The sequence below is a fragment of the Onychostoma macrolepis genome, chromosome 08 (assembly GCF_012432095.1).
Source record: "Onychostoma macrolepis isolate SWU-2019 chromosome 08, ASM1243209v1, whole genome shotgun sequence".
NCBI lineage: Eukaryota > Metazoa > Chordata > Actinopteri > Cypriniformes > Cyprinidae > Onychostoma > Onychostoma macrolepis.
The window spans coordinates 22123324-22149603 of NC_081162.1; the positions used below are offsets into that span (position 1 = coordinate 22123324).

Here is a 26280-nt window from a genome sequence, read left to right on the forward strand (position 1 = left end):
CCCGCCTCCTGCGTCAGGATTGGCTAGAAGCAGCTGGCGGTCTAAGTTGAGGTAACCTTAGCAACCACAATAAGCGGAGGAAGCCGGGAGGTTGTTGCTGGCAAAAATTAAAACATGTTGATGCTTGTGCTCTTTGTGTTGACAGTAGGCTCACTGAAATAGTTGCAGGATGATAAACTTCGTTTTTGCAGAAACCTTCGTTTTCTGTGAAGCTGCTTTGCAATGATGTGTATCGTAAAAGCGCTATACAAATAAACGTGAGTTGAATTGAGTCAGATGAGGAATAAAAAAATATCCCACATATCAAGGAACGAACTATTAATTAGCTGGTCAAAATTATGTAGTTTTGTATTCAGTATTTCATATTGGCTAAAATCACTTGAACAAAAAGGAAAAAATGCAATGAGCATTGTTACTGACAGATAGATATAGCCTAGATAGACGGACAGATAGACAGATAGAGTTATTCTTAATAGAGTTTCTTAGTAGATATATGTACGTTCGTGGTAGACATTTTAATAAAGTATAAGACTTATTTCGTTCGTGAAAGACTCATTTTTAATGAATCATTTTAGCGAGTGATTCACTGAATCACTTTTAACACTAAAGTACTGCACCAAATGAATCTTTTTTATTAGTTGATTAAAAAGATTCGAATAACTGGGATGATTCAAAAGTCACAGCAATCACGCGAAACATCTGATAGTGTCAAAAGCGAGTCGTTTTCTGTTTCTGAATGGCGTTGTGGCAGCTGACTGGAAATTTCTGATTGCTTAACCTTAACACACTCTAATCTGAGTTGAGGAAGTTCTGGCGTTTGCTTCCTTCATTTTTTGTCCCTATATAGAAAACCCAGGATTGCAAAAATGGGCTTGTACTTTCACTTGCTTTCAGTTATACCCATTCGAGCATTAAAGCGGTTCAGTCTGCAGGGTGAAGCGGAGGAGAGATGGAAGACAGTCCGGATGAAGCCACCGCATTAATTAGAAACAACCCAGCTCGACTCAGGTGACTCAATCGTTCCTTTGTCCTTCTTTGTTTTCGATTTATGCTGTCGTAATCAAACTTTATTTATTTGATTGTTTATACTCTCTAGACATGGAAAGCTCTTCCTTGCGGTATTTTCAGCTGTTCTGGGCAATTTCAATTTTGGGTTTGCCTTAGTATTCCCTTCCCCTGTCATCCCCCATCTTCAAAAGGGTGATGACCCTCGGCTGCAAATGGACATCCATCAGATATCATGGTTTGGTGTAAGATCATTAATGTGTCTAAAGATATGGAAGATGTGTTCAGGTATAAACAACATACAGTAAAAATACATCTTTGTAACTAGTTTCTCTTTTGTTTATTAGTCCATTTTCACCCTTGGAGCAGCCTTAGGGGGTGTTAGTGCCATGGTGCTGAATGACAGAGTTGGGAGAAAAATAAGCATCATGTTGTCAGGAGTTCCATCTGCTGTAGGTCTCCTTGTGATGGGGGCCGCACAAAACTTTTGGATGTTATTATGGGGCCGATTTCTGACTGGCATCGCTGGTGGTATCACTGCTGGATCTATTCCTGTAAGTTTTCTGTTGTTCCGTCTTGTTTATAGAGATAGCATTATAACAGTGCCACTGCTAAAAGTTTTTTTTTTTTTTAGTTTTTAGTAAGTTTGCAGTCTGATTTGAATCTTATGAGATAAAATGCTGGATGGCATGTAATAATGATAATAAATATTGTCAATAAGCATGTATGCAAAAACAAAAACTGTGTAGCTATTCATTTATGAACAAATGAGAACTGAATGAATCAGTCGACAACCAGAGACTTAAATTTATGAGTTATTACAGGGTTTCTGCAGATTTTAAAAAGGTCTTAAATCAGAGCAGAAAGTCTTGATAAAGTCATAGCATTAAATCTCTTCCTCTGTATTTTTCTCTTGTTTTCTAATGTAAATATCTAAACGTCCTTAAATGAAGTTACATTGACTTGAGATTCAAAATGAAGAAATGAAGTTTTGTTTTCTGAGAAATTGAGTTTGTTTAAAACACAAATATCCGGTACAGTAAAAGTTATTTTAATATTCTAGTGTTTGAGAGCAGATGTATTCAAGCCTTAAGCTATTTATCATCAGAGGTGTAAAAAGTACTAAAAAATTTTACTCAAGTGAAAGTACAGTGAAGTACAAGTATCTGGCCAAAAACACACTTTAGTAAAAGTAAAAAAGTTCAATTTTTAAATTGTACTCAAGTCTTTGAAAAGTAGAAGTACTTTCTTTTCTGACAGACGTTCAGAAGTTTGGTTAAAGGGAGAAAATGAAACAAAATGCAGTGGCACAGGTCAAACAGGTATATCTACAACAATTAAAATGCAGCACAGCAAAATACAGGGAAAGGGATTAAAAGGAAACTCCATCCTTTCCACCCTCATGCCTTCCCACATGACTTTGATTTATCAGATGAACACAAACTAAGAGTTTTAGAAAAAATCATGTGTATGGGACATCCAAAAATGACACTTCATCCCCTGTTAATGAATCAGTGTCTTCTTAAGTGAAACGATAGGCATGTAAGAAGGATACAAATATACTGATATTTTAAACTTGACCGTCATGTTCACTTTGTGTGGTTTCTGAAGTCGTTCTGTCCCCTTGCTATTTGCTTGTGTTCATCTGAAGAAAGAAAGTCATAAACATCTGGGATGACATGAGGGTCAGTAAATGATGAAAGAATTTTCATTTTTGGGTGAACTATCCCTTTGAAGAGCAGTGGTTCAGATGCTAGAAACATATTCAGAATACAAGAATGTGTTGAATTAATGAGGAGAGTCATAGAATTACAACATTAACGTTTTGAAAGGCCAATTTTTTGTGTGTTGTCTATTCAACGTCACTGTCTAAAAGGATAATTAATCTTTTAATTGTTTATTTGGGGCATTTAGAGTTTTTTTCTCAGCAAATATTGATACATGATTATTTGTGACTAATTAGATTAATTAATGAGCAAATCATGTAATTATTACAATTTAAAAAAAGAATTCATTGACGTTCCTAATTCCTACTCAATGTGTCATATAATGACATATTATAAATACAACTTATCCACTTCCTGGTAACAACACCACTAAACATGAATTACAATTAATTAAACTTACAATGTTTATTTAAACACTTTTGGAGATTTTTATTTAATTAAAAAATATATATATTCCACAAAAATATTAATTGTATTTAAATTCTCATCACTGATTTTATTTGCACTCAATCTTGTGCATTCAGCCAATATATTACACAGCTAATGGCTTTATGAAAACAGAATGAATAATGAATAAAACATTTTTTGGGAAAACTCAACTTTGCTACCTCAATATGCTTCCTCATATTTGATGGTGAACTTTTGAAGCCAGACATTTACCTGATGAAACTGAGTAGAAATGTGTGTGCTTGATGCATGAAAACAATGATCATTGGTTCTCACGTCAAGCACTCACGTTTGAGCTTCCGTTTACCATATTTAATGTGCATAAGATAAAATAAAAATGTAATGTACTTTTCAAAAAAGGAGTAAAAAGTACAGTTTTTTCTTCAGAAATGTAATCAAGTAAAAGTACAATTAATCAGTTTAAATTCTACTTGAATAAAGTACAGATCCCCAAAATAGTACTAAAGTAATCAAGTAAAATTACTCAAGTATTTTACACCTCTGTTTATCATGGAAATCCGTAGAAAGTTGTATCAGACTTTGAAGTTTTGGGCTTTGTGGCATTGTGGGCTCCGATTAAATTTAAAGAACATATTGACATAAAAAGAAAATTTAAAATTGACCTTCATAATCCTGCATAAACCCTGTATTCGTTTGAATCCGATTTATTTCTCGAATTATATTTCTCAGTTGTAAGTCGCTTTGGTAAATGAATAAATGTAAATGTAATTTGCAGAGTCCATGAGATCTGATTTACTTACTGAATGCATGTTACGTGTTGTTAGATATAGCCTACAAATAAGAATTTCATTGTAACGTGGGATTTAATTAAAGAAACATCATAATATATTAGTGGTTGCAGTTTTGTGCATAATGGATCTCATTAACAATATCAGCTGATATCTTTTCACACAGGTTTATGTGTCAGAGATTTCACACCCGTCTGTGAGGGGTGCACTAGGTTCATGTCCTCAGATCACAGCTGTCTTTGGAAGTCTAGCACTCTATGCTTTTGGTGAGAGAGCTCATATTTCTCAGGTTATTTTGGTTGTATGATGAAACACACTTTCTCCGACACTTTCAAGAATTTCCAAGCATTTTTCAGATACATTATCCTGTATGTTCTTTGAAAAATTATGCTATTTTATCTTCTCTCTCCAGGCTTGGTTTTGCCGTGGAGGTGGCTGGCTGTGGCCGGGAGATCCCTGTCGTTATCATGATGATTTTCTTTGCTTCATGCCGACCTCCCGCGTTACCACATCATGAAAGGAAACAGAGCAAGAGCAGTTAAATCGCTAGAATGGCTCAGAGGCCCCAATTCTGATTACTTGACCGAGTTTGATAAGATTGAGCGCAGTATCAATTCTCAGGTAAAAGGCACATTGCGGTGGATTACATCATGTTGTCAGGGTGGTTTGCCATAACATCATTAGGTCATGCAGATAGAATTCAATAAGAGAAAATTGGATCAATTTTAATCAGATTTTTTGGTGCATATTAACATAGCATGACTACAACCTATTTCAAAGATGTTGGTCATTTTCTGCAGTATTGCAGGGGGCTGCCAACTATTGCTTGTAATAAAACAAAAATTTAAATATGCATTATATAAAAATAGAATATTAAATGACTTGCATGTTCTCTCCAACAGGGCGTTCAATGGAGTGATCTTAAAATGCCTTTATACTATAAACCAATTCTAATCTCAGTCACCATGAGATTCTTGCAGCAGATGACTGGTATAACCCCAATTCTGGTATATCTGGAGCCCATCTTCCACATGACAGCTATATCACTGGTATGTCTCAAAGATTCATTCATTCACACTGTGGAATGCCTGAAAGCACATTTATCCATCTAAAAAAATGTATGTTTGATTCCCATTCAGGAACCGAAATATGATGCAGCGATAGTGGGAGCTGTAAGATTGATGTCTGTCGCTATCGCAGCCAGTTTGATGGACAGAGCAGGTCGAAAAGCTCTACTGTTCACCTCAGGTTTGTGTAGAATTAACAATAAAAGTATTATATTTGGTAAATGTAATTCATTGGAAAAAATACCAAAATCATCTTTTATTCCTTCAGGATTTTTGATGTATCTAGCCACGCTTTCAATGACCATGTACACTCACAAAACACAGTGCAACCATGGCAATCTTACTGTAACTGAGGGCTTGAAGAGCACTTATGGAGGCTTAACAGGCCCTGCCTTCGATCCAATAACTCTGATTCCTCTAATAAGCTCTATGGTCATCATATTTGGTGAGTTTTCTTGGTTTCAGGAAGTTTGTTCATATACAGTGTGACCAGTTCACTTTGACTTACTGTAAACGCTTTTTGTGGATCTCAAAATGACAGATAAGGAACTTGTTGATTATTACAACACTGCAGTTTAGGGGTGATAAAGTCACACATTAAAATTTTGAAATGGCTTAAAGTGGATTTTTTTAAATCAGAGAAACAATAATTTTGGCAGGACTGGATTACATCACTTTTAGAATTAGTTCTAGTTCCATTTCCTCATGTGAAATAACATGCAGCATAACGTCATTGAAATCTCCCATGCAGGTTACGCTATGGGTTGGGGTCCAATCACATGGCTGCTAATGTCAGAGATTTTACCTCTGGGCGCACGTGGTGTAGCATCTGGTTTGTGCGTTGGTGTTAGCTGGATCACAGCCTTTGTTCTGACACAACTCTTCATGCATGTGGTGGTGAGCTAAATCTCTTTTACACACATAGAAACAGGAATTGGAAAAATACCTATTTTTATCTTACCTAATAGCACATACAACAACATGATCATTGTTCAAGATCATTAAAAAATAATACAAGCTTCTCTTGATAATACTCATGTTATACATAATTATGTTTCCTCTGATTGTACAGCTATAAAACGCAAACTTGATAACATATATCTTTTCATATAGGAATCCTATGGACTCTTTGCACCTTTCTTGTTCTTCTGTGTCGTCTCTGTGGTGAATATAATTTTCACTGCTAAATGTGTGCCAGAAACTAAAGGCCGGACTCTGGAGGAGATTGAGAACTTTTTCAGGACTGGCCGAACATTCACCATTCTTGATTCTTGAAATGTCCATTTTGGACTTAGCAGCAGTGCTGTGGCACTATTTAATCTACAGAGCCACAACAAAAGAAACTATGTTTTACTCAAGTTGTGAGTTTGCTGTCTGAGTTGAATGTGATGAGATAAAACGACTGGGTGGTGCCAAATAATACACATTTATATATTGCATTGTCTTTATGTATATTTAGATATTTGAGCTACATAGTGGCTTTATGAATGTTACTCTGATGTAAATACATTAATATGTAAAATCTGTCCAATGTACATTTATTATAAGGATGTACTGTATATGAGTGCACACTCATGTAAAGGATATCAATAAATGTGTGTATGTATATCCTGAATATATAAGGTCTCTATCATTCTTAACATGTGACTGGGCACTTCACTTCTCTTTCATTGTTCCGCAATTGTTTTCATCATTGTGACCATGACCAAACTAAACTTATATTGCACAAAATGTGTTTGTCCAGGAACAAAAATACAATGATATGGAGAAGTTCCTATGGGTGTGGACCACGGCTAGAATTGAGCAAGACTTCAGCAAAGTAAATTCTGGCCTTTGTCGTGGTGCTGATACGCATAAAAATTTTGACCGTTAATTGTTTATCACTGTACTTAATGTTATAGCTATGCACTAAAATAATGATCTGTTTCTTATTTATACTTACTGTTATTTATTTATTTATTTTTTCAAACAATTAAACAATTCTCCTACCTCCTTACCCAATTAATTGCATATGCTTTCTTATCAGTAAGCATATTTTTCAAACAAAACTTTGCTGTTTGAAAGAAAACAATGTTTCGTTTCATTGACAGCTTTGATAAGATTCCTCTTTCTGCTTTCATACTGTATGACGCCACAGTGCTTCCTGTCAATCAACTCTAAACCAGTGTTATGGACCTGTGTTACATATTTATACATGCTGAAAAATTGTCAAAACACCTAGTTGGTATGCAGTGCATTATTTATCTAATAGACAAATATACATAATTTATTTGCCACTTCTCAGACACTAAACTGATTTTCTTACACCAATGAATTGCAGATTTGGCATAGCCAATATAATATTATTACTATATTGTCACTTTTTAAATTCAATTTAGTTATTAACTGTTAATTATTGGGAAATAATAAAAAAGTCAACTGAGTTCATTTGACCTCAATATCTCATCATGTAACCCAATTCTCCATGGATCTTATCCAAGAGTTAAGTTGCTTACATGCACAAAAAAAGCCTTTAAGGAAAAATCATGTGATAAATGTTTGGCTTTAAGCTGCTTTATTGGTTTCCATTTAGTGAAGGGTTCCCAAAAATGTTAATATATAACTACGTCCATAAGACTGACATTACATATGCGTTATATAGGCTATGTTATTTCTTACATTACACAATCTGGAAGAGCAAACCTGTCATACGCATATGGGATGACATGAGGGTCAGTAAATGATGAAAGAATTTTCATTTTGGGTGAACTATCCCTTTGAAGAGCAGTGGTTCAGATGCTAGAAACATATTCAGAATACAAGAATGTGTTGAATTAATGAGGAGAGTCATAGAATTACAACATTAACGTTTTGAAAGGCCAATTTTTTGTGTGTTGTCTATTCAACGTCACTGTCTAAAAGGATAATTAATCTTTTAATTGTTTATTTGGGGCATTTAGAGTTTTTTTCTCAGCAAATATTGATACATGATTATTTGTGACTAATTAGATTAATTAATGAGCAAATCATGTAATTATTACAATTTAAAAAAAGAATTCATTGACGTTCCTAATTCCTACTCAATGTGTCATATAATGACATATTATAAATACAACTTATCCACTTCCTGGTAACAACACCACTAAACATGAATTACAATTAATTAAACTTACAATGTTTATTTAAACACTTTTGGAGATTTTTATTTAATTAAAAAAATATATATATTCCCACAAAAATATTAATTGTATTTAAATTCTCATCACTGATTTTATTTGCACTCAATCTTGTGCATTCAGCCAATATATTACACAGCTAATGGCTTTATGAAAACAGAATGAATAATGAATAAAACATTTTTTGGGAAAACTCAACTTTGCTACCTCAATATGCTTCCTCATATTTGATGGTGAACTTTTGAAGCCAGACATTTACCTGATGAAACTGGAGTAGAAATGTGTGTGCTTGATGCATGAAAACAATGATCATTGGTTCTCACGTCAAGCACTCACGTTTGAGCTTCCGTTTACCATATTTAATGTGCATAAGATAAAATAAAAATGTCATGTACTTTTCAAAAAAGGAGTAAAAAGTACAGTTTTTTCTTCAGAAATGTAATCAAGTAAAAGTACAATTAATCAGTTTAAATTCTACTTGAATAAAGTACAGATCCCCCAAAATAGTACTAAAGTAATCAAGTAAAATTACTCAAGTATTTTACACCTCTGTTTATCATGGAAATCCGTAGAAAGTTGTATCAGACTTTGAAGTTTTGGGCTTTGTGGCATTGTGGGCTCCGATTAAATTTAAAGAACATATTGACATAAAAAGAAAATTTAAAATTGACCTTCATAATCCTGCATAAACCCTGTATTCGTTTGAATCCGATTTATTTCTCGAATTATATTTCTCAGTTGTAAGTCGCTTTGGTAAATGAATAAATGTAAATGTAATTTGCAGAGTCCATGAGATCTGATTTACTTACTGAATGCATGTTACGTGTTGTTAGATATAGCCTACAAATAAGAATTTCATTGTAACGTGGGATTTAATTAAAGAAACATCATAATATATTAGTGGTTGCAGTTTTGTGCATAATGGATCTCATTAACAATATCAGCTGATATCTTTTCACACAGGTTTATGTGTCAGAGATTTCACACCCGTCTGTGAGGGGTGCACTAGGTTCATGTCCTCAGATCACAGCTGTCTTTGGAAGTCTAGCACTCTATGCTTTTGGTGAGAGAGCTCATATTTCTCAGGTTATTTTGGTTGTATGATGAAACACACTTTCTCCGACACTTTCAAGAATTTCCAAGCATTTTTCAGATACATTATCCTGTATGTTCTTTGAAAAATTATGCTATTTTATCTTCTCTCTCCAGGCTTGGTTTTGCCGTGGAGGTGGCTGGCTGTGGCCGGGGAGATCCCTGTCGTTATCATGATGATTTTTCTTTGCTTCATGCCGACCTCCCCGCGTTACCACATCATGAAAGGAAACAGAGCAAGAGCAGTTAAATCGCTAGAATGGCTCAGAGGCCCCAATTCTGATTACTTGACCGAGTTTGATAAGATTGAGCGCAGTATCAATTCTCAGGTAAAAGGCACATTGCGGTGGATTACATCATGTTGTCAGGGTGGTTTGCCATAACATCATTAGGTCATGCAGATAGAATTCAATAAGAGAAAATTGGATCAATTTTAATCAGATTTTTTGGTGCATATTAACATAGCATGACTACAACCTATTTCAAAGATGTTGGTCATTTTCTGCAGTATTGCAGGGGGCTGCCAACTATTGCTTGTAATAAAACAAAAATTTAAATATGCATTATATAAAAATAGAATATTAAATGACTTGCATGTTCTCTCCAACAGGGCGTTCAATGGAGTGATCTTAAAATGCCTTTATACTATAAACCAATTCTAATCTCAGTCACCATGAGATTCTTGCAGCAGATGACTGGTATAACCCCAATTCTGGTATATCTGGAGCCCATCTTCCACATGACAGCTATATCACTGGTATGTCTCAAAGATTCATTCATTCACACTGTGGAATGCCTGAAAGCACATTTATCCATCTAAAAAAATGTATGTTTGATTCCCATTCAGGAACCGAAATATGATGCAGCGATAGTGGGAGCTGTAAGATTGATGTCTGTCGCTATCGCAGCCAGTTTGATGGACAGAGCAGGTCGAAAAGCTCTACTGTTCACCTCAGGTTTGTGTAGAATTAACAATAAAAGTATTATATTTGGTAAATGTAATTCATTGGAAAAAATACCAAAATCATCTTTTATTCCTTCAGGATTTTTGATGTATCTAGCCACGCTTTCAATGACCATGTACACTCACAAAACACAGTGCAACCATGGCAATCTTACTGTAACTGAGGGCTTGAAGAGCACTTATGGAGGCTTAACAGGCCCTGCCTTCGATCCAATAACTCTGATTCCTCTAATAAGCTCTATGGTCATCATATTTGGTGAGTTTTCTTGGTTTCAGGAAGTTTGTTCATATACAGTGTGACCAGTTCACTTTGACTTACTGTAAACGCTTTTTGTGGATCTCAAAAATGACAGATAAGGAACTTGTTGATTATTACAACACTGCAGTTTAGGGGTGATAAAGTCACACATTAAAATTTTGAAATGGCTTAAAGTGGATTTTTTTTTTAAATCAGAGAAACAATAATTTTGGCAGGACTGGATTACATCACTTTTAGAATTAGTTCTAGTTCCATTTCCTCATGTGAAATAACATGCAGCATAACGTCATTGAAATCTCCCATGCAGGTTACGCTATGGGTTGGGGTCCAATCACATGGCTGCTAATGTCAGAGATTTTACCTCTGGGCGCACGTGGTGTAGCATCTGGTTTGTGCGTTGGTGTTAGCTGGATCACAGCCTTTGTTCTGACACAACTCTTCATGCATGTGGTGGTGAGCTAAATCTCTTTTTTACACACATAGAAACAGGAATTGGAAAAATACCTATTTTTATCTTACCTAATAGCACATACAACAACATGATCATTGTTCAAGATCATTAAAAAATAATACAAGCTTCTCTTGATAATACTCATGTTATACATAATTATGTTTCCTCTGATTGTACAGCTATAAAACGCAAACTTGATAACATATATCTTTTCATATAGGAATCCTATGGACTCTTTGCACCTTTCTTGTTCTTCTGTGTCGTCTCTGTGGTGAATATAATTTTCACTGCTAAATGTGTGCCAGAAACTAAAGGCCGGACTCTGGAGGAGATTGAGAACTTTTCAGGACTGGCGAACATTCACCATTCTTGATTCTTGAAATGTCCATTTTGGACTTAGCAGCAGTGCTGTGGCACTATTTAATCTACAGAGCCACAACAAAAGAAACTATGTTTTACTCAAGTTGTGAGTTTGCTGTCTGAGTTGAATGTGATGAGATAAAACGACTGGGTGGTGCCAAATAATACACATTTATATATTGCATTGTCTTTATGTATATTTAGATATTTGAGCTACATAGTGGCTTTATGAATGTTACTCTGATGTAAATACATTAATATGTAAAATCTGTCCAATGTACATTTATTATAAGGATGTACTGTATATGAGTGCACACTCATGTAAAGGATATCAATAAATGTGTGTATGTATATCCTGAATATATAAGGTCTCTATCATTCTTAACATGTGACTGGGCACTTCACTTCTCTTTCATTGTTCCGCAATTGTTTTCATCATTGTGACCATGACCAAACTAAACTTATATTGCACAAAATGTGTTTGTCCAGGAACAAAAATACAATGATATGGAGAAGTTCCTATGGGTGTGGACCACGGCTAGAATTGAGCAAGACTTCAGCAAAGTAAATTCTGGCCTTTGTCGTGTGCTGATACGTACATAAAAATTTTGACCGTTAATTGTTTATCACTGTACTTAATGTTATAGCTATGCACTAAAATAATGATCTGTTTCTTATTTATACTTACTGTTATTTATTTATTTATTTTTTTCAAACAATTAAACAATTCTCCTACCTCCTTACCCAATTAATTGCATATGCTTTCTTATCAGTAAGCATATTTTTTCAAACAAAACTTTGCTGTTTGAAAGAAAACAATGTTTCGTTTCATTGACAGCTTTGATAAGATTCCTCTTTCTGCTTTCATACTGTATGACGCCACAGTGCTTCCTGTCAATCAACTCTAAACCAGTGTTATGGACCTGTGTTACATATTTATACATGCTGAAAAATTGTCAAAACACCTAGTTGGTATGCAGTGCATTATTTATCTAATAGACAAATATACATAATTTATTTGCCACTTCTCAGACACTAAACTGATTTTCTTACACCAATGAATTGCAGATTTAGGCATAGCCAATATAATATTATTACTATATTGTCACTTTTTAAATTCAATTTAGTTATTAACTGTTAATTATTGGGAAATAATAAAAAAGTCAACTAAGTTCATTTGACCTCAATATCTCATCATGTAACCCAATTCTCCATGGATCTTATCCAAGAGTTAAGTTGCTTACATGCACAAAAAAAGCCTTTAAGGAAAAATCATGTGATAAATGTTTGGCTTTAAGCTGCTTTATTGGTTTCCATTTAGTGAAGGGTTCCCAAAAATGTTAATATATAACTACGTCCATAAGACTGACATTACATATGCGTTATATAGGCTATGTTATTTCTTACATTACACAATCTGGAAGAGCAAACCTGTCATACGCATATGTTTAGGCCTACATAGCCTCATAAATATGTATATTAACAGGGTTATATATCATTTATTTATTCATGAGTAAATGTGTGAATGTTTTATTTATAAATAAAACGGTTGTTTCTCCATGCAATGTGAGGAACCACTTTAATTAATTGTGAAACTGACGTTGTGAACATGAATAAAATAAACGCAGATTTAAAATAAACAGTCTAACAATATATTTTAAAAGCACTACACGTTTAAAACCTCGTGAAAATGACTGTTCCAGTGTCTGCTGATGTCCTGGCTTCACGAACTCCACGGATTGCGTCCCACGTGAACGTTTTTATTCCCGTTGATTTTTACGTAACACTCTGTAGAGAGTGGCTGCAGCCATAAGAACATGAAGTCGCCATCAGCACCGGGTTACTCAAGAGAACTGAGGAACCCCTCCAGTGAGTTTCATAATTAGGTTGTGTAAGGGCACATTACGTATGAGGGCTTTAGAAGCCAGCGGGCAACAAATGCAGTTCCTTGCCGCACTGAAAACATTGATTTAACCGCCAACTCGGACTGTGAACCAACCATGAAAACGAACAGGGAGAAAGTAATTGGAAGTCAAGTGATTTCAGCCGAACTTGTGACAGGACTACTACTCAGCATGGCGTATAGGATGTGTTCGAGTTTGGCTTTTTCCTCAGAGGTGGGTCTTTGCGTGTGTAAAATCATGGAATTAGGCTATATAACGTGTTGTTTGTATATGTTAATAAGCGAAAGGGGAAAAATAGTTTTGTGTGAAAATATATGCTAAATGTGTTTCCTTTACGAATAATACCAGGGTACTAGTATAGTATCCGATAAAATACCACACTACAGCTTTTAAACTGGAAGAAATTAATAGTGAAAGTTGTTAGGGGAAGTTCACAACTTCACATATAGCTATTGGGGTTTGAATGGAACAGAACGCATGAGTCTCGAGACGCGTTCCTCAAAGAAGTTGTTCAGAATGTTTATGTTATGTTTATTAGACATTTTATTGTAGTAGCCATAACATTGGTAATTATTGTTACTGTGATGATAATAATACTGTTGTGACGCGTTATACGCTCTTGTGTTGCAGGGGGAAAGCGTCGAAAGCGCGCACTTTGAAGTAACGCGCTCGCTCGTATGTGTGTGGGTTGCCAGTAATATTAAATTCATTTTCTTCAAAAGCAACAACCATCCACTTTCTCTTTCAGCTCATTCCGTCTCAAGGCTTGTTGTAAGTGCAATGCAAATACACACATATGCCTGCATATATTCTCTTGAAACTTTAGGAGAAATATTGTTTCTAATAGTTTATCCTGTTTGCCAGGTGATCTAAAATGTACTTCACATGGTACATAAACTGGTTTCATTCGAATTAAAATATTGTTTAATATGGCTCACCAACAAATATATTTTTAATGGTCAGGAAGTTACTCCTTACAGTTGTAACAGTTGCAAAAATTGGATACATTCAGTTGAGAATATTTGTATCTGATATAACACTTAAAAGACTTAGTGTAATTTATGAAAATATACATGAAATAATATATAAAAATATATTTAATACATTTATAATTTAAATGTGTTTACCTGACAAAACACTTTTACATTGTAGTTCTGTAGTAGGCTATATATTGTAGTACATGTGTGTTTTGTTAATAATAAAATCATTCAAATAATTTATTCCTCAAGCATGCACTACTGTTCAATAAGTCTGGGGTTAGTAAGGTGTATTTAAAATAAGGTGTAATACAATTTTTTATTAATCCTTTTATTCATCAAGGATCAAGTATTAATCAAAAGTGATTTCTGAAGGATCATGTGACACTGAAGAGTAACGGAGTAACGACTGCTGAAAATTCAGCTTTCCATCACAAGAATAAATTACATTTTAAAATACTGTATATAAAACATAAAAATTTCACAATATTACTGTTTTGATCAAATAAATGCAGCCTTGGTGAGCATTTAAAAAACATTACGAATCCGACCCCCAAACTTTTGAACGGTAGTGTACATATTTAAATATTGCATTATTGTATCAGTTTAATAATATTTATTGTGACCTTTTATCCACATTTTGAAATGAACTGTTTTAAATGTCTTTCTATACAGGCCTTCCTTTCACTGTTGGGAGTTTGCAGAGAGGCACACATTCAAGGAACAGACCGCAGACATGTGTGTACAGTAACATGATGTGTACATTTTATTATATTAAGTCACTTTGGTATAGTAATCATCTACACATAAATGTAAAATGCAATGCTCTCTGTTGTAATGCCATAAAACATCAAATGTTTGTTACATGCCACTTAAATCCATAAATCAGCAGTATCACAAAAATAAGCTCTTGACTTTTTCTCCTCAGCTTCCCATGGTGGATGTGGCGGTGTTCTTGTTCTTTCTTCTAAGCAGTTTGATTCTTTTGATCTTGGATCACAATCAGTTGAAAGGGTCTTTGAAACGATCTGAACTGCTCGCTAAGCCCCAGAGGTTTTTCCTTCAAGTGGATTTTTTTGCCAACTTCATTTGTGGCCTCATGTGGTTGGTTTTTCCAGGATGGCTTCTTGGGTCACAGGTAAAAATGTAACTTAATTGCAACTGCTGTGAACACTTGGACTATATTTGACACAAATATATATAGCAAAAGTGGTCATGTTGTAAGCTAAAATGCTTCTAGGTGGCATTGTCCGTTAATGCATTGTGTATTCATCCATTGTAGATTAATGGATCTGAGGATCATCTTTATCTCACTCGGGCATTTGGAGCCATGATGGTCGGAGACAGCTTTGTTTCTTTTATGACTCAGAAGCAAATGGGAACCAATGAGGTATCTGTCTTCAGCAGCCGAGCTGTGGTATGTCATATCATATTACAACATTTTAACATTGATTTTGCTCCAAGATGATTACATATGATTAACAATCCTTTTGTGTTCAAAAACTGGGTACAACTTCTGTGTTGGGGGTCAAAATGATTTACATTGGTTTCCATTCATTTACCAAAAATCAGCGCTATGAAAAATACTAGAGAATCTTGTAAAAACACAAGCCTCTATTGTTGCTTGTCAGAGACTAAAAAATATAAAATATGTGAGAAATGTAATAAAGTCTCTTCTATTTTTATGGTGTTATTTCTATTATGTATATATTACATATATAATTTATTTATTGGTCATGATTGCATGTAGTGAATGGTTGCACAATAAAATTATTTGCACTTAATGTAAGTAGTGTTAATTGCTATTTGTACATTCATTCTCTTGCTTTTTGTTGTCTGGGTCTCAAACTCTTGTGTAGAAAAATGGGTTTCTCACACTTTTCCTCAGTGCTGCAACAGTCTAGTAATTGAGATCCCAAAAAATAACCAAAAGCAAAGTTTTTTTTTTTTTGACCATGAAATTCGAATAGATAAAGAAAATTATGAAAAATGTCATAATTTCTCATGTATTTCATATTTTAGTGTTTGATAAGCTACAATAAAGGTTTTGTGTTTTTTTCCTGACTCTTTAGTGTTGATTTTTGGCAAATTGCATGGAACCAATGGGGCTCAAAAGTTGTAACAAGTGTACAGCTTTTCCAAAACACATATATTTGTTAAAACTTTGCATGCACATTCATGACCCTAAATGAAAAATATTCACAAAATTTCAAGAGGAAATAAATAGTTTAACCAATATTTTGAGCATTTTGAAAATCGAGGAGGGTTAAGCATGTATGACTCTGTACCCATTTAGGGAACTTCTGCGGTTGCCATCTTCATGATTCACACCCAGCTCACCACATCGGCATGGAAAACCCCACATCTCTGTTTGGGTCTAATAGGGGTCAGTCTCTGGGCTGGAAACTCCATCCTTGGCTACCTGACCTCCAAAGACGTGACGACAGAGTCAGTGAATGATATATACTGGCATGCTGTACAGAGAAAAGACAGAAGACTTTATGTACAATAGATATTTTGTCAATACTGAACATGTCACCTTTTTTCTCAGTAAATATATTTGTAAAGGTGCTGTTGACTTGAAATTTTCACCAGATGCCGGTAACAACCCAAGTAATCCATACGTACAAAACAAATAAGTTCAGAAATTAAGTTATGCATAATAAAATGGAATGAGACAGGGAAAAAGTATTGAACACATGAAGAAAGGGAGGTTCAAAAAGGCATGGAAGACCAAGACAACAGTTGAAATCTATCAGTAATTAGAAAACAATCCTGCCCCTAGTCAGTGGAAATTAATATTAGCTGGTTCAGTCCCAACACCTACAGTACCAGGATGATGAAGATAACACAAGGGTGGACATTTCAGCAAGACAGTGATCCCAAACACAGCCAAGAAAACTCTCAATTGGTTTCAGAAAAAGAAAATAAAGCTGCTAGAATGGGCAGCCAATCACCTGACTTGAATCCAATAGAACATTTATGGAAAGAACTAAAGATCAGAGTTCATAGAAGAGGCCCAGGCCAAAATCACATGCGACTAGTTTCTCCATACAGGAGGCGTCTTGAAGCTGTCATTACCAACAAAAGCTTTTGTGCAAAGTATTAAATAAATTTCAGTAGTTCAATACTTTTTCCCTGTGTCATTCCATTTTATTACACGACTCAATTTTTTTTTTTGTTTTCTTTGTATGTATGGATTACTTTGGTTGTTACCGACATCTGGTTAAATTTCAAGCCAACAGCAACTTTAGAAATATATTTACTGAAAAAAATAGTGACGTGTTCAATACTTATTTTACCTGCTGTATTTTATGACATCATTGTGTGCATTTCAATGCTTTATGAAGTTTTTGACAAACTATTTATACTGTAAATATAGTTTTATGAATATTAAATAGATGTATTCTTTTGTAAATAATGGTTCTTTTTCATTTATACTCATAAATATTGTGAGCAAATTGACAATATCACTTTCAATATGCAATGTAGATATGCAAATAAAGACAAAGTTGTCTGGTGACTTGAACCGCACTTCATATGAAGTAAAAGTGCTTTGCCAGCTGTCCATGAACCGCCTCCTTTCACACATTCAGGTGTCGAGTCATTCTCCTGCAATATGCACCGAACCATTTGTTTTGTAACTTTGGATGCAACATTTGATGTTCCCACAAACACAAAACTGAAAATATATGAACTCTGCAGGAGTCAGAATCTTCTTTTATCTCTCTATATTCTTTATTTAACATCCTGTAGTTATTTAAACATATTTTTTTGCTATTGTTTAGTATTATTTTCAATTGTTCCTCTGAAAATGTTCTTTTATCAAAATTGCCAGATTCTTCTGGTTCCCATGAGAACATACACTGTGTTCTTTCTTTCTTTCTTCTGGCCAAGTGGCTCCATCTTCTACGGTCTCATTCTTGAGTTGATTGTCACTGGCAGCTTTATAAGTGTTTGGCAGTTGTTTGGTCTCTTTGGCAAGACCTGTGTGAGCAGTAACATTGCCCTTAATTGAACTTTATTCCTCCTGCAATGGCCATGATGTTGTCCAACTTAACAAGACCGTCCAAACCAAATAAATAGCTTTACCGTGCAGCTGAGGTCTATTAACACCTCTTAACAAACTGTCCAGTGCCTTGCACAAGAAATCTGCTTCAAGAGCACAATGTGTTTTAAATATGGCCACTTGATGGCGCTGTATACGCAGATTACAGCCTCTGGTTCTCCTAAAAACATCAAGCTGACAACAGTGCTGGTAAATTTACCATAAACTCGTTATTAAAATGCCATTTCTAAATTACAGTTGGATAATCAGAGCCAAAACTACTTTTTGATGTAGCATAATTATCCTAATAAGCTCTTTATCTTAGAAAATTAAGCAGTAAGATGGTTTTAAAGGCTTGGTTCAAGATGGCTGTCACATACAGGCCCTCTCATACATACTCATAAAGGATTAGTTCACCAAAAAAAATGAAAATTCTATCATCAGTTACTCTCGTTTTGTTCCAAATTCTTTTTTTTTCTTCTGTAGAACACAAAAGGAAAAAAATTCTAAAGAATTGAACTGGTTGGTCTTTTCCAAGCAATTACAATGAATAACAACTGAAGCTTTCAAGCACAAAGAACCTTAAAAGTAGTCCATACAAGTCTTCTGAAGCCATACAATAGAAAATGGACCAAAATGAATATTGATGGAAAGTAGATGAAAAAGAAACAATTTTAAATTTATTATCGATTTACATGAGGAAACATAATATATTCAGAAAATCCTCAACTCCAAATGTAATAATATTGAATTCATTGTGTATTTTTATAACATTTAATATATTTTTACATACTAATATTTACACTAACATATATTGGTGTCTTTAAATAAATTAATATTTTATCATATATGCTTTATTCATGATCCACCTCTCTAGATAAATAAACTTGTGATTTTTTTTCCACAAAACAAGCCCCTTTAAGATTAATTGCATTAACTAATCTCATGCATCATATTTTCACCGCAAATCTATCTTTGTGCAACAGCTCCAAATTCCTTCCTGATTTGTATTTAACCCTTTAAGATGGAGCACCCAACCAATTTTCCACTTGCAAAGGATGTTGTAAAGAATTACAGCACATTTACTATTTTACTATTTAGTCAATTTTATTGTTATTGGCTTTTTAACAAGACCTATAACAAATCATTAGAGCACCCTGCATCTCATCTCCACTGTTACGCGCAGCTAGGATTGCTATTTGGTCTTGATTTAAACAGCTTTGCAGGCCTGCTTCCAGATACAGCATGTTAAAGGGGTGGACCTGACAGTTGAGGGGTGTGTCATGATTGGATTGCTGGGGGGCCTGTGATACAAATAAGTGCTATTTGAAATAGAGAAATACCAGCATTTTTAGAGCGCTGAGTGATACTTCTGTCTCAATGGGATAATTCAGCTTAATTCACCTACGCAAACCAAAATTCCTTCAAGGATGTATAATCCTTCCAGTGTGCCCTCACATTTTTTAGCACAAGAGAAGCTGCATATTTTATATATAGGTCTCACCTACAGCTATCTTTTTATTTTTCTTGAAAAACAACCGTACATAATACAGTTCTTAGAAATTTTCAGGTCACGACCCCAGAGTTGTGATGCCTGAAGCGTCTCCTTTTGATTTGACACATGGTTTCTTGGATATTCTTCAAAAAATCTGAAATGTTTTGTTATGTAAATACAGGATGGGAACAGGCAGTCAAGCACAAGCTGTCTGTTTGGACAGTGTGGCCGCAGCCCCAGTGCACAGCCATAGCTAAACCTCTCCATGAGAGCAACAAAATGACTTTGGCTGGAGAGTCCAATCTCTATCAGATTAAAGTCTTCACTGTAACTGCTGAGCTCAGAAAGGGAAAGATTCATAAAGTCCAGCCAAAGCTGACGTCAACAAGAAAAAGAAACAGTAGAGCTACAATGCGTTTATTTCAAAGTTGCTTTAATTGACTTTTTATGTTTAATTCAAAGGAATTTATCCACAAACTTCTATATAAGCCCTTCTATTTTTTTAGGTGACTACTTGAAAATAGACCTCCAAGTAAAGAATAAATAAATTAAATTAATTAAAAATTAAAATCCCCTCTTTTACGGTCTCTCTATGTGTTGATCCTTTTGGTCAACAGAGGGCGCTGGTCCATAAAGCGGCTAAGTATTATCGGTCCTAACTAGTTAGTTTGCGCTAGTTTTAGCATCGGTATTTGAATATGCATTCAAGTGAACGATAATAACAAGAACATAATTTTATAAGGTAAGACATCGTTATCAGCTTTTATATACGCAACTAACATTTGTGTCACAGATCCGCCCACAGCGTCATCCACACCAACCACCTACACCCGTTCGCAATCACCGGAGTACTGATTACCACCTGTCATCACTTACCTGCTCGCTATATCAAGTCACTCACCACAATCCTGCGTTGGTTGGTATCAAGGTCGTAAGCCTGGCTCACTTCCCTACTCACCTCTTGGATTGCCTGGATCCTCCGTCCTGTAAGCCTCACCGACCGACCTATCACAAAAGTGTCACTTTGAGTTGGACGAAGTCACTGAGTTAAAGGACCCCTTTGTTTTAAGTTACGTTTTGTTTGAAATCCTTCGGGATCAGTTTATGTTTGTGGGAAGGAAATAAAAGAAGTGTGTTCCCACTAACCCTGTGTTTGCCTCTCCGTCCAAACCTGACAGAATACCAACCCTCAAAAAGGAGTAATTGGACGTTGTTAAACTGAGATGGAAGACCAAGCTCTTCCAACACCGGACCCATTCACCGAACTAGTTCACGCTCTCCATGAAGCCCTCCAGCCTCCTCCGGCCATCCCATCTCCTTCCGGGTGCCCAATGGCCAAACCTACCCTCTACTCCGGCGATGCGGCCACCTGTAGTGGCTTCTTGCTTCAGTGTTCCCTGTACTTTGAGTTTCAACCTCACCAATTCCTGAACGATCGGGCAAAGATAGCTTTCATCATGTCCCTGCTGTCCGGAAGAGCCCTACAGTGGGCTGAGGCGCTCTGGAATTCACACAGCCCGTCGTGCGGTCACTGGGTGCCTTCACCGACCATTTCAGTGAAGTGTTCAGCCATACAGCCTCCTCCATCTCCGTTCACGAAGAGCTCTTTCAGTTACGACAAGCCAACATGTCCATCCATGATTACACCGTAAGATTTCGCACTCTAGCCGCCGGCAGTGGGTGGAACGAGACAGCACTTCTCGCCGCCTATCGACGGGGTCTTGCACCCTCCATAAAACAGCAGATGTCTGTTATTGAAGACTCAGTGGGCTTGGAGGGCTTTCTCCAGAAATCGTTGCACATTTCACAACAGTTAAATGCTTGTCGTTCGGAGACTACCCCAGCAACCACCTCACAAGGATCGGTCCCACTTGTACCGGAACCCATGCAGGTGGACCGGTACCACCTATCTCCGGAGGAACGGGCCCGCCGGAGAACCCACAATCTTTGTATGTACTGCGGCTCGGGAAGTCACTCCCTGGTAGCCTGCCCCGTTCGCCCCGCGAACTCCACGGTGAGTACGGTCCATCTTCACCCTGATGTTTCCAAGATTCCACATAGTGATGCTCTAATCATTTACCTGAACCGATCCTTTCCAGTTAAAATCCTCATTGACTCCGGAGCCGCGGAAATTTCATCTCTTCGCCAGCCTCCTTCAACTCCAACTACCCGGCTCCGAGTACTACATCCCACCGGATTTCCACCATACAAGGCAAACCGTTGAGCAAAGGGCTGGTACGCCACCACACTCCAGAGGTCACGCTCCGCGTTGGACACTTTCACGAGGAACAAATCTCCTTTCTTATCTTGGAGGAAGCCATTGTGGATGTGGTGCTGGGTCGTCCCTGGCTCGTAAAACATCATCCAGACTTGCATTGGAGTTCGGGAGAAATCCTTCGTTGGAGTGCTTCCTGCTTTGAAAAGTGTCTCCCCAGTCTCCCGGTACCTCGCCAGTCCGTACCATCTCTCCCACTCAACTCCACCACCGTGAGAGCCCTACCACACTTACCTCGGTCAAGATTCCCAGAGCCTACCTCCCTTACCAAGGCGTGTTCAGCAAAGCGGCCGCTACTCGTCTTCCTCCGCACAGACCCTGGGACTGCACCATTGACCTGTTACCCGGGGCCAAACTGCCTAAAGGTCACGTCTATCCCCTCTCAATCCCGGAACGCATCGCCATGGAAGAATATGTGAGAGAGGCGCTACAGCAAGGGTTCATCCGTCCCTCCACATCTCCCGCAGCCTCCAGTTTCTTCTTTGTCGCCAAGAAGGACGGGGGCCTCCGCCCATGTATAGATTACAGAACGCTCAACGCACAAACAGTCAAATTCGCCTATCCCTTACCACTGGTCCCAGCTGCCTTAGAAGAACCGTGGGGCCCGAGTTTTCACCAAACTCGACCTCCGCAGCGCCTATAATTTAATCCGAATACGGAAAGGAGATGAATGGAAGACAGCCTTTATCACGCCCACCGGGCACTACGAATATCAGGTTATGCCGTATGGCCTTTCGAACTCTCCATCAATATTTCAGAACTTCATGAACGAGATCTTCCGGGACATGCTCAACCGATTCACCCTCATTTATATCGATGACATCCTGATCTACTCTTCCACCCTCGAGGAGCACCAAGACCATGTTACCCAAGTTCTCCAACGCCTCCGCCAGCATCAACTGTATCTCAAGCTCGAAAAATGTGAATTCCATCAAACAAAGATCCATTTCTTGGGATACATCATCGACGCGGATGGAGTACAAATGGATCCAGCCAAGGTGAAAGCCGTAAAGAATTGGCCACAACCATCTTCTATCAAGGAGCTCCAACGGTTCCTCGGGTTCGCCAACTTCTATCGACGTTTCATAGCCCATTATAGCCATCTGTCAGCTCCTCTAACCTCTCTCCTCCAAGGAAAACCGAAATCCCTTACCTGGACGCCTCAAGCGATGCAAGCCTTCCAAAGGTTAAAGTCCTCCTTTTGCACCGCTCCAACACTCACCCATCCAAACCCCAATCAACGCTTCGTGGTGGAAGTGGATGCTTCGACGGTGGGAATTGGCGCGGTCTTGTCGCAGCCTAAAGGCGAACCTCCAGTGCTTCACCCCTGTGCCTACTTCTCCAAGAAGATGTCCCCAGCAGAACAAAACTACGACATCGGGAACCGCGAATTACTGGCAATCAAACTAGCACTGGAGGAGTGGCGGCACTGGCTAGAAGGCGCACAACATCCGTTTGAAGTGATTACTGACCACAAAACCTCCAGTACCTTGGCGAAATAGCGCCTAAACCCCGACAAGCCCGCTGGGCCCTTTTCTTCACTCGATTCAAATTCACTATCACCTATCGTCCCGGCCACAAGAACCTCAAGGCCGATGCTCTGTCCCGTCTGCACCAGCCCGACCCATCACCCGAACATCCAGAACCAGTCCTGCCACCCAAAATATTCGCTTGCCCCATCATATGGAAGGTGGATGACCAGATCCGTGCTGCCACTCAATCTGAGCCTGCTCCGCCGGGAGTTCCAGAGGGGAAGCTGTACATACCAGCCACCTTCCGTCTCCCCCTTCTGGACTCTCTACACACGTCTCCGGGATCCGGCCACCCGGGCCACAAACGCACTCTCTCGCTCCTTCGGAACAAGTACTGGTGGCCCAACATGAACCAGGACGTTGCCCGTTACGTCCGAGGCTGTGCCGTCTGTGCCATCACCTCGACCCCCCGTCACTTGCCCGAGGAAACTGGTCCCCTGCCGATCCCACGCCGCCCTGGTCCCATATCGGAGTTGACTTTGCCACAGACCTACCACCCTCCAACGGATCTACCACCATTCTCGTTGCGGTCGACCGGTTCTCTAAGGCCTGCAAATTGATCCCCACGAGGATTACCCACAGCCCTCGAAACTGCGGAAGCTCTCTTCCAACATGTCTTCCGGAACTTTGGCCTGCCCGAAGATATTGTCTCCGACCGAGGGCCTCAGTTCACTTCCAGGGTCTGGCGTAGTTTCTTCCGGCTACTGGGAGTCTCTGTCAGTCTGTCCTCCGGGTATCACCCACAGACCAACGGCCAAACGGAACGGAAAATCCAGGAGATTGGGCGCTACCTGCGCGCCTATTGCCATCGTCACCAGGACCACTGGAGCAAGTACCTACCCTGGGCCGAGTACGCCCAAAACTCACTGCGGCAAGAAACTACCGGTCTCACCCCATTTCAATGCTTGTTAGGATTTCAACCTCCGCTCTTCCCTGGACCGGAGAGCCTTCCAAGTCCCGGCGGTTGACTTCTGGTTTCGAGAGAGCGAAGAGTGTGGGACACGGCGCATGTCCATCTCCAGCGGGCAGTACGGAGGCACAAGAGACATGCAGATACCCATCGCGCCGCCACGCCCCTATACCGTCCGGCGACCGAGTCTGGCTCTCCACTCGGGATATTCGCCTCCGTCTGCCCTGCAAGAAGCTAAGCCCTCGCTATGTCGGTCCCTTCCCTATAATAAGACGGATAAACGAAGTCACCCACGAGCTCCAGCTCCCAGCAACTTACCGCATTTCACCTACCTTCCATGTATCCCTATTAAAACCGTTCACTAATCCCGTTCTCCTCCTTCCGCAGAGCACGAAGTACCTCCTCCTCCCGAGGCCGACCCCAGTGGGACCATCTACAGAGTCGAAGAAATCCTAGACTCCCGTCGACGGGCGGCCGACTCCAATACCTGGTGGATTGGGAGGATTCGGCCCGAAGAGATCATGGGTAAACCGAGAGGATGTACTGGACCCTCGCTTCTTTCCGACTTCCACCGGTCGTACCCGACCGCCCTGCCCCAAGAGGACGTGGTCGCCCTCGCCGTCGGTCCCGGGCGCCAGGAGGCGCCCGTGGGGAGGGGTACTGTCACAGATCCGCCCACAGCGTCATCCACACCAACCACCTACACCCGTTCGCAATCACCGGAGTACTGATTACCACCTGTCATCACTTACCTGCTCGCTATATCAAGTCACTCACCACAATCCTGCGTTGGTTGGTATCAAGGTCGTAAGCCTGGCTCACTTCCCTACTCACCTCTTGGATTGCCTGGATCCTCCGTCCTGTAAGCCTCACCGACCGACCTATCACAAAAGTGTCACTTTGAGTTGGACGAAGTCACTGAGTTAAAGGACCCCTTTGTTTTAAGTTACGTTTTGTTTGAAATCCTTCGGGATCAGTTTATGTTTGTGGGAAGGAAATAAAAGAAGTGTGTTCCCACTAACCCTGTGTTTGCCTCTCCGTCCAAACCTGACAATTTGAAATGCGATTGGCTGCTTTTTGTTGTTTTACATGGTGACAGAGAAAGTGCGTGATTGAACTTCAATGTTTAGTCCGATTATTGGCGCCTAAAGTTTTTCAGTGTCTTTCGCCATGAGACCATCAGTGCATGAGACATTTTTAAGAATGTCAAGTTGAGAATATTTCAAAACTCATCCTGAGACCCCTGTGTCACGCTCCATTTAATAACTGTTGTTGAATCAAAAACGTTTTCTGTAACGTTGCGCCCCGATATCAAGTCAAGGTCTCTGTTGTGAATATTTGCATACCTGGTTTTGTAATATTTTTCTAAATTTAACTAGTTAATATTTATTTATTCATAAGTATTAATTAATGTACCACGCCCTTACAATATTAGCAACTCTTCCGTTTAAGTCAATAAATTGGGCGAACGTTGCGTCACTTAATTAATATTCATGAGCAAAGTCTTGTAAATGCGAGGTAGCTTAGTCTTCATAGAAGCTATATTGACAATTTTAAAACTTATTCACGTTAAGAAATATGATTAAATGCTTGTCAGGTTATTATTTAAATATATATCGAGAAAATAACATTCAAACACCAAAATACATTTTGATGCGTGTATTTTTGATTAAATGTTAATGATATTTGAATTCAGTAACTACTATTTTATTTAATCACTAATCGAAATTATTATAAAAATGTGTTATGGGTATATTTTTGTTGGTATTGCTGTTCTTTTAATTCTGCCTGTCAAGTTAACTGAAGATACCACAGCATTTATAATTACCCAAGTACATAAAACATGAATATGAATATTTTTGG

At 38.2% G+C, this 26280-nt stretch overlaps 2 protein-coding genes and 1 pseudogene across 2 annotated transcripts; all 3 read left to right on the plus strand.

Annotated features, from left to right (window-relative positions):
* The first annotated feature begins 39 nt into the window (after positions 1–39).
* slc2a6 (solute carrier family 2 member 6) lies at positions 40–6731 on the plus strand. Its single transcript, XM_058784949.1, is given in 13 exon segments — positions 40–51; positions 895–1008; positions 1097–1250; positions 1353–1559; positions 4095–4194; positions 4341–4376; positions 4379–4424; positions 4426–4549; positions 4831–4977; positions 5068–5176; positions 5264–5440; positions 5747–5892; positions 6109–6731. Coding segments are annotated over 12 exon segments (1467 nt in total). The 5' UTR covers positions 40–51; positions 895–949; the 3' UTR covers positions 6271–6731.
* A 26-nt stretch (positions 6732–6757) lies between these two features.
* Positions 6758–11777, plus strand: LOC131545302 (solute carrier family 2, facilitated glucose transporter member 6-like; annotated as a pseudogene).
* A 1286-nt stretch (positions 11778–13063) lies between these two features.
* LOC131545968 (uncharacterized) lies at positions 13064–17704 on the plus strand. Its single transcript, XM_058785223.1, has 6 exons — positions 13064–13393; positions 13811–13951; positions 14833–14895; positions 15086–15295; positions 15440–15574; positions 16454–17704. The coding sequence occupies exons 1-6, from the start codon at positions 13277–13279 to the stop codon at positions 16667–16669; spliced, it is 882 nt and encodes a 293-aa protein (XP_058641206.1). The 5' UTR covers positions 13064–13276; the 3' UTR covers positions 16670–17704.
* The last annotated feature ends 8576 nt before the right edge of the window (positions 17705–26280 follow it).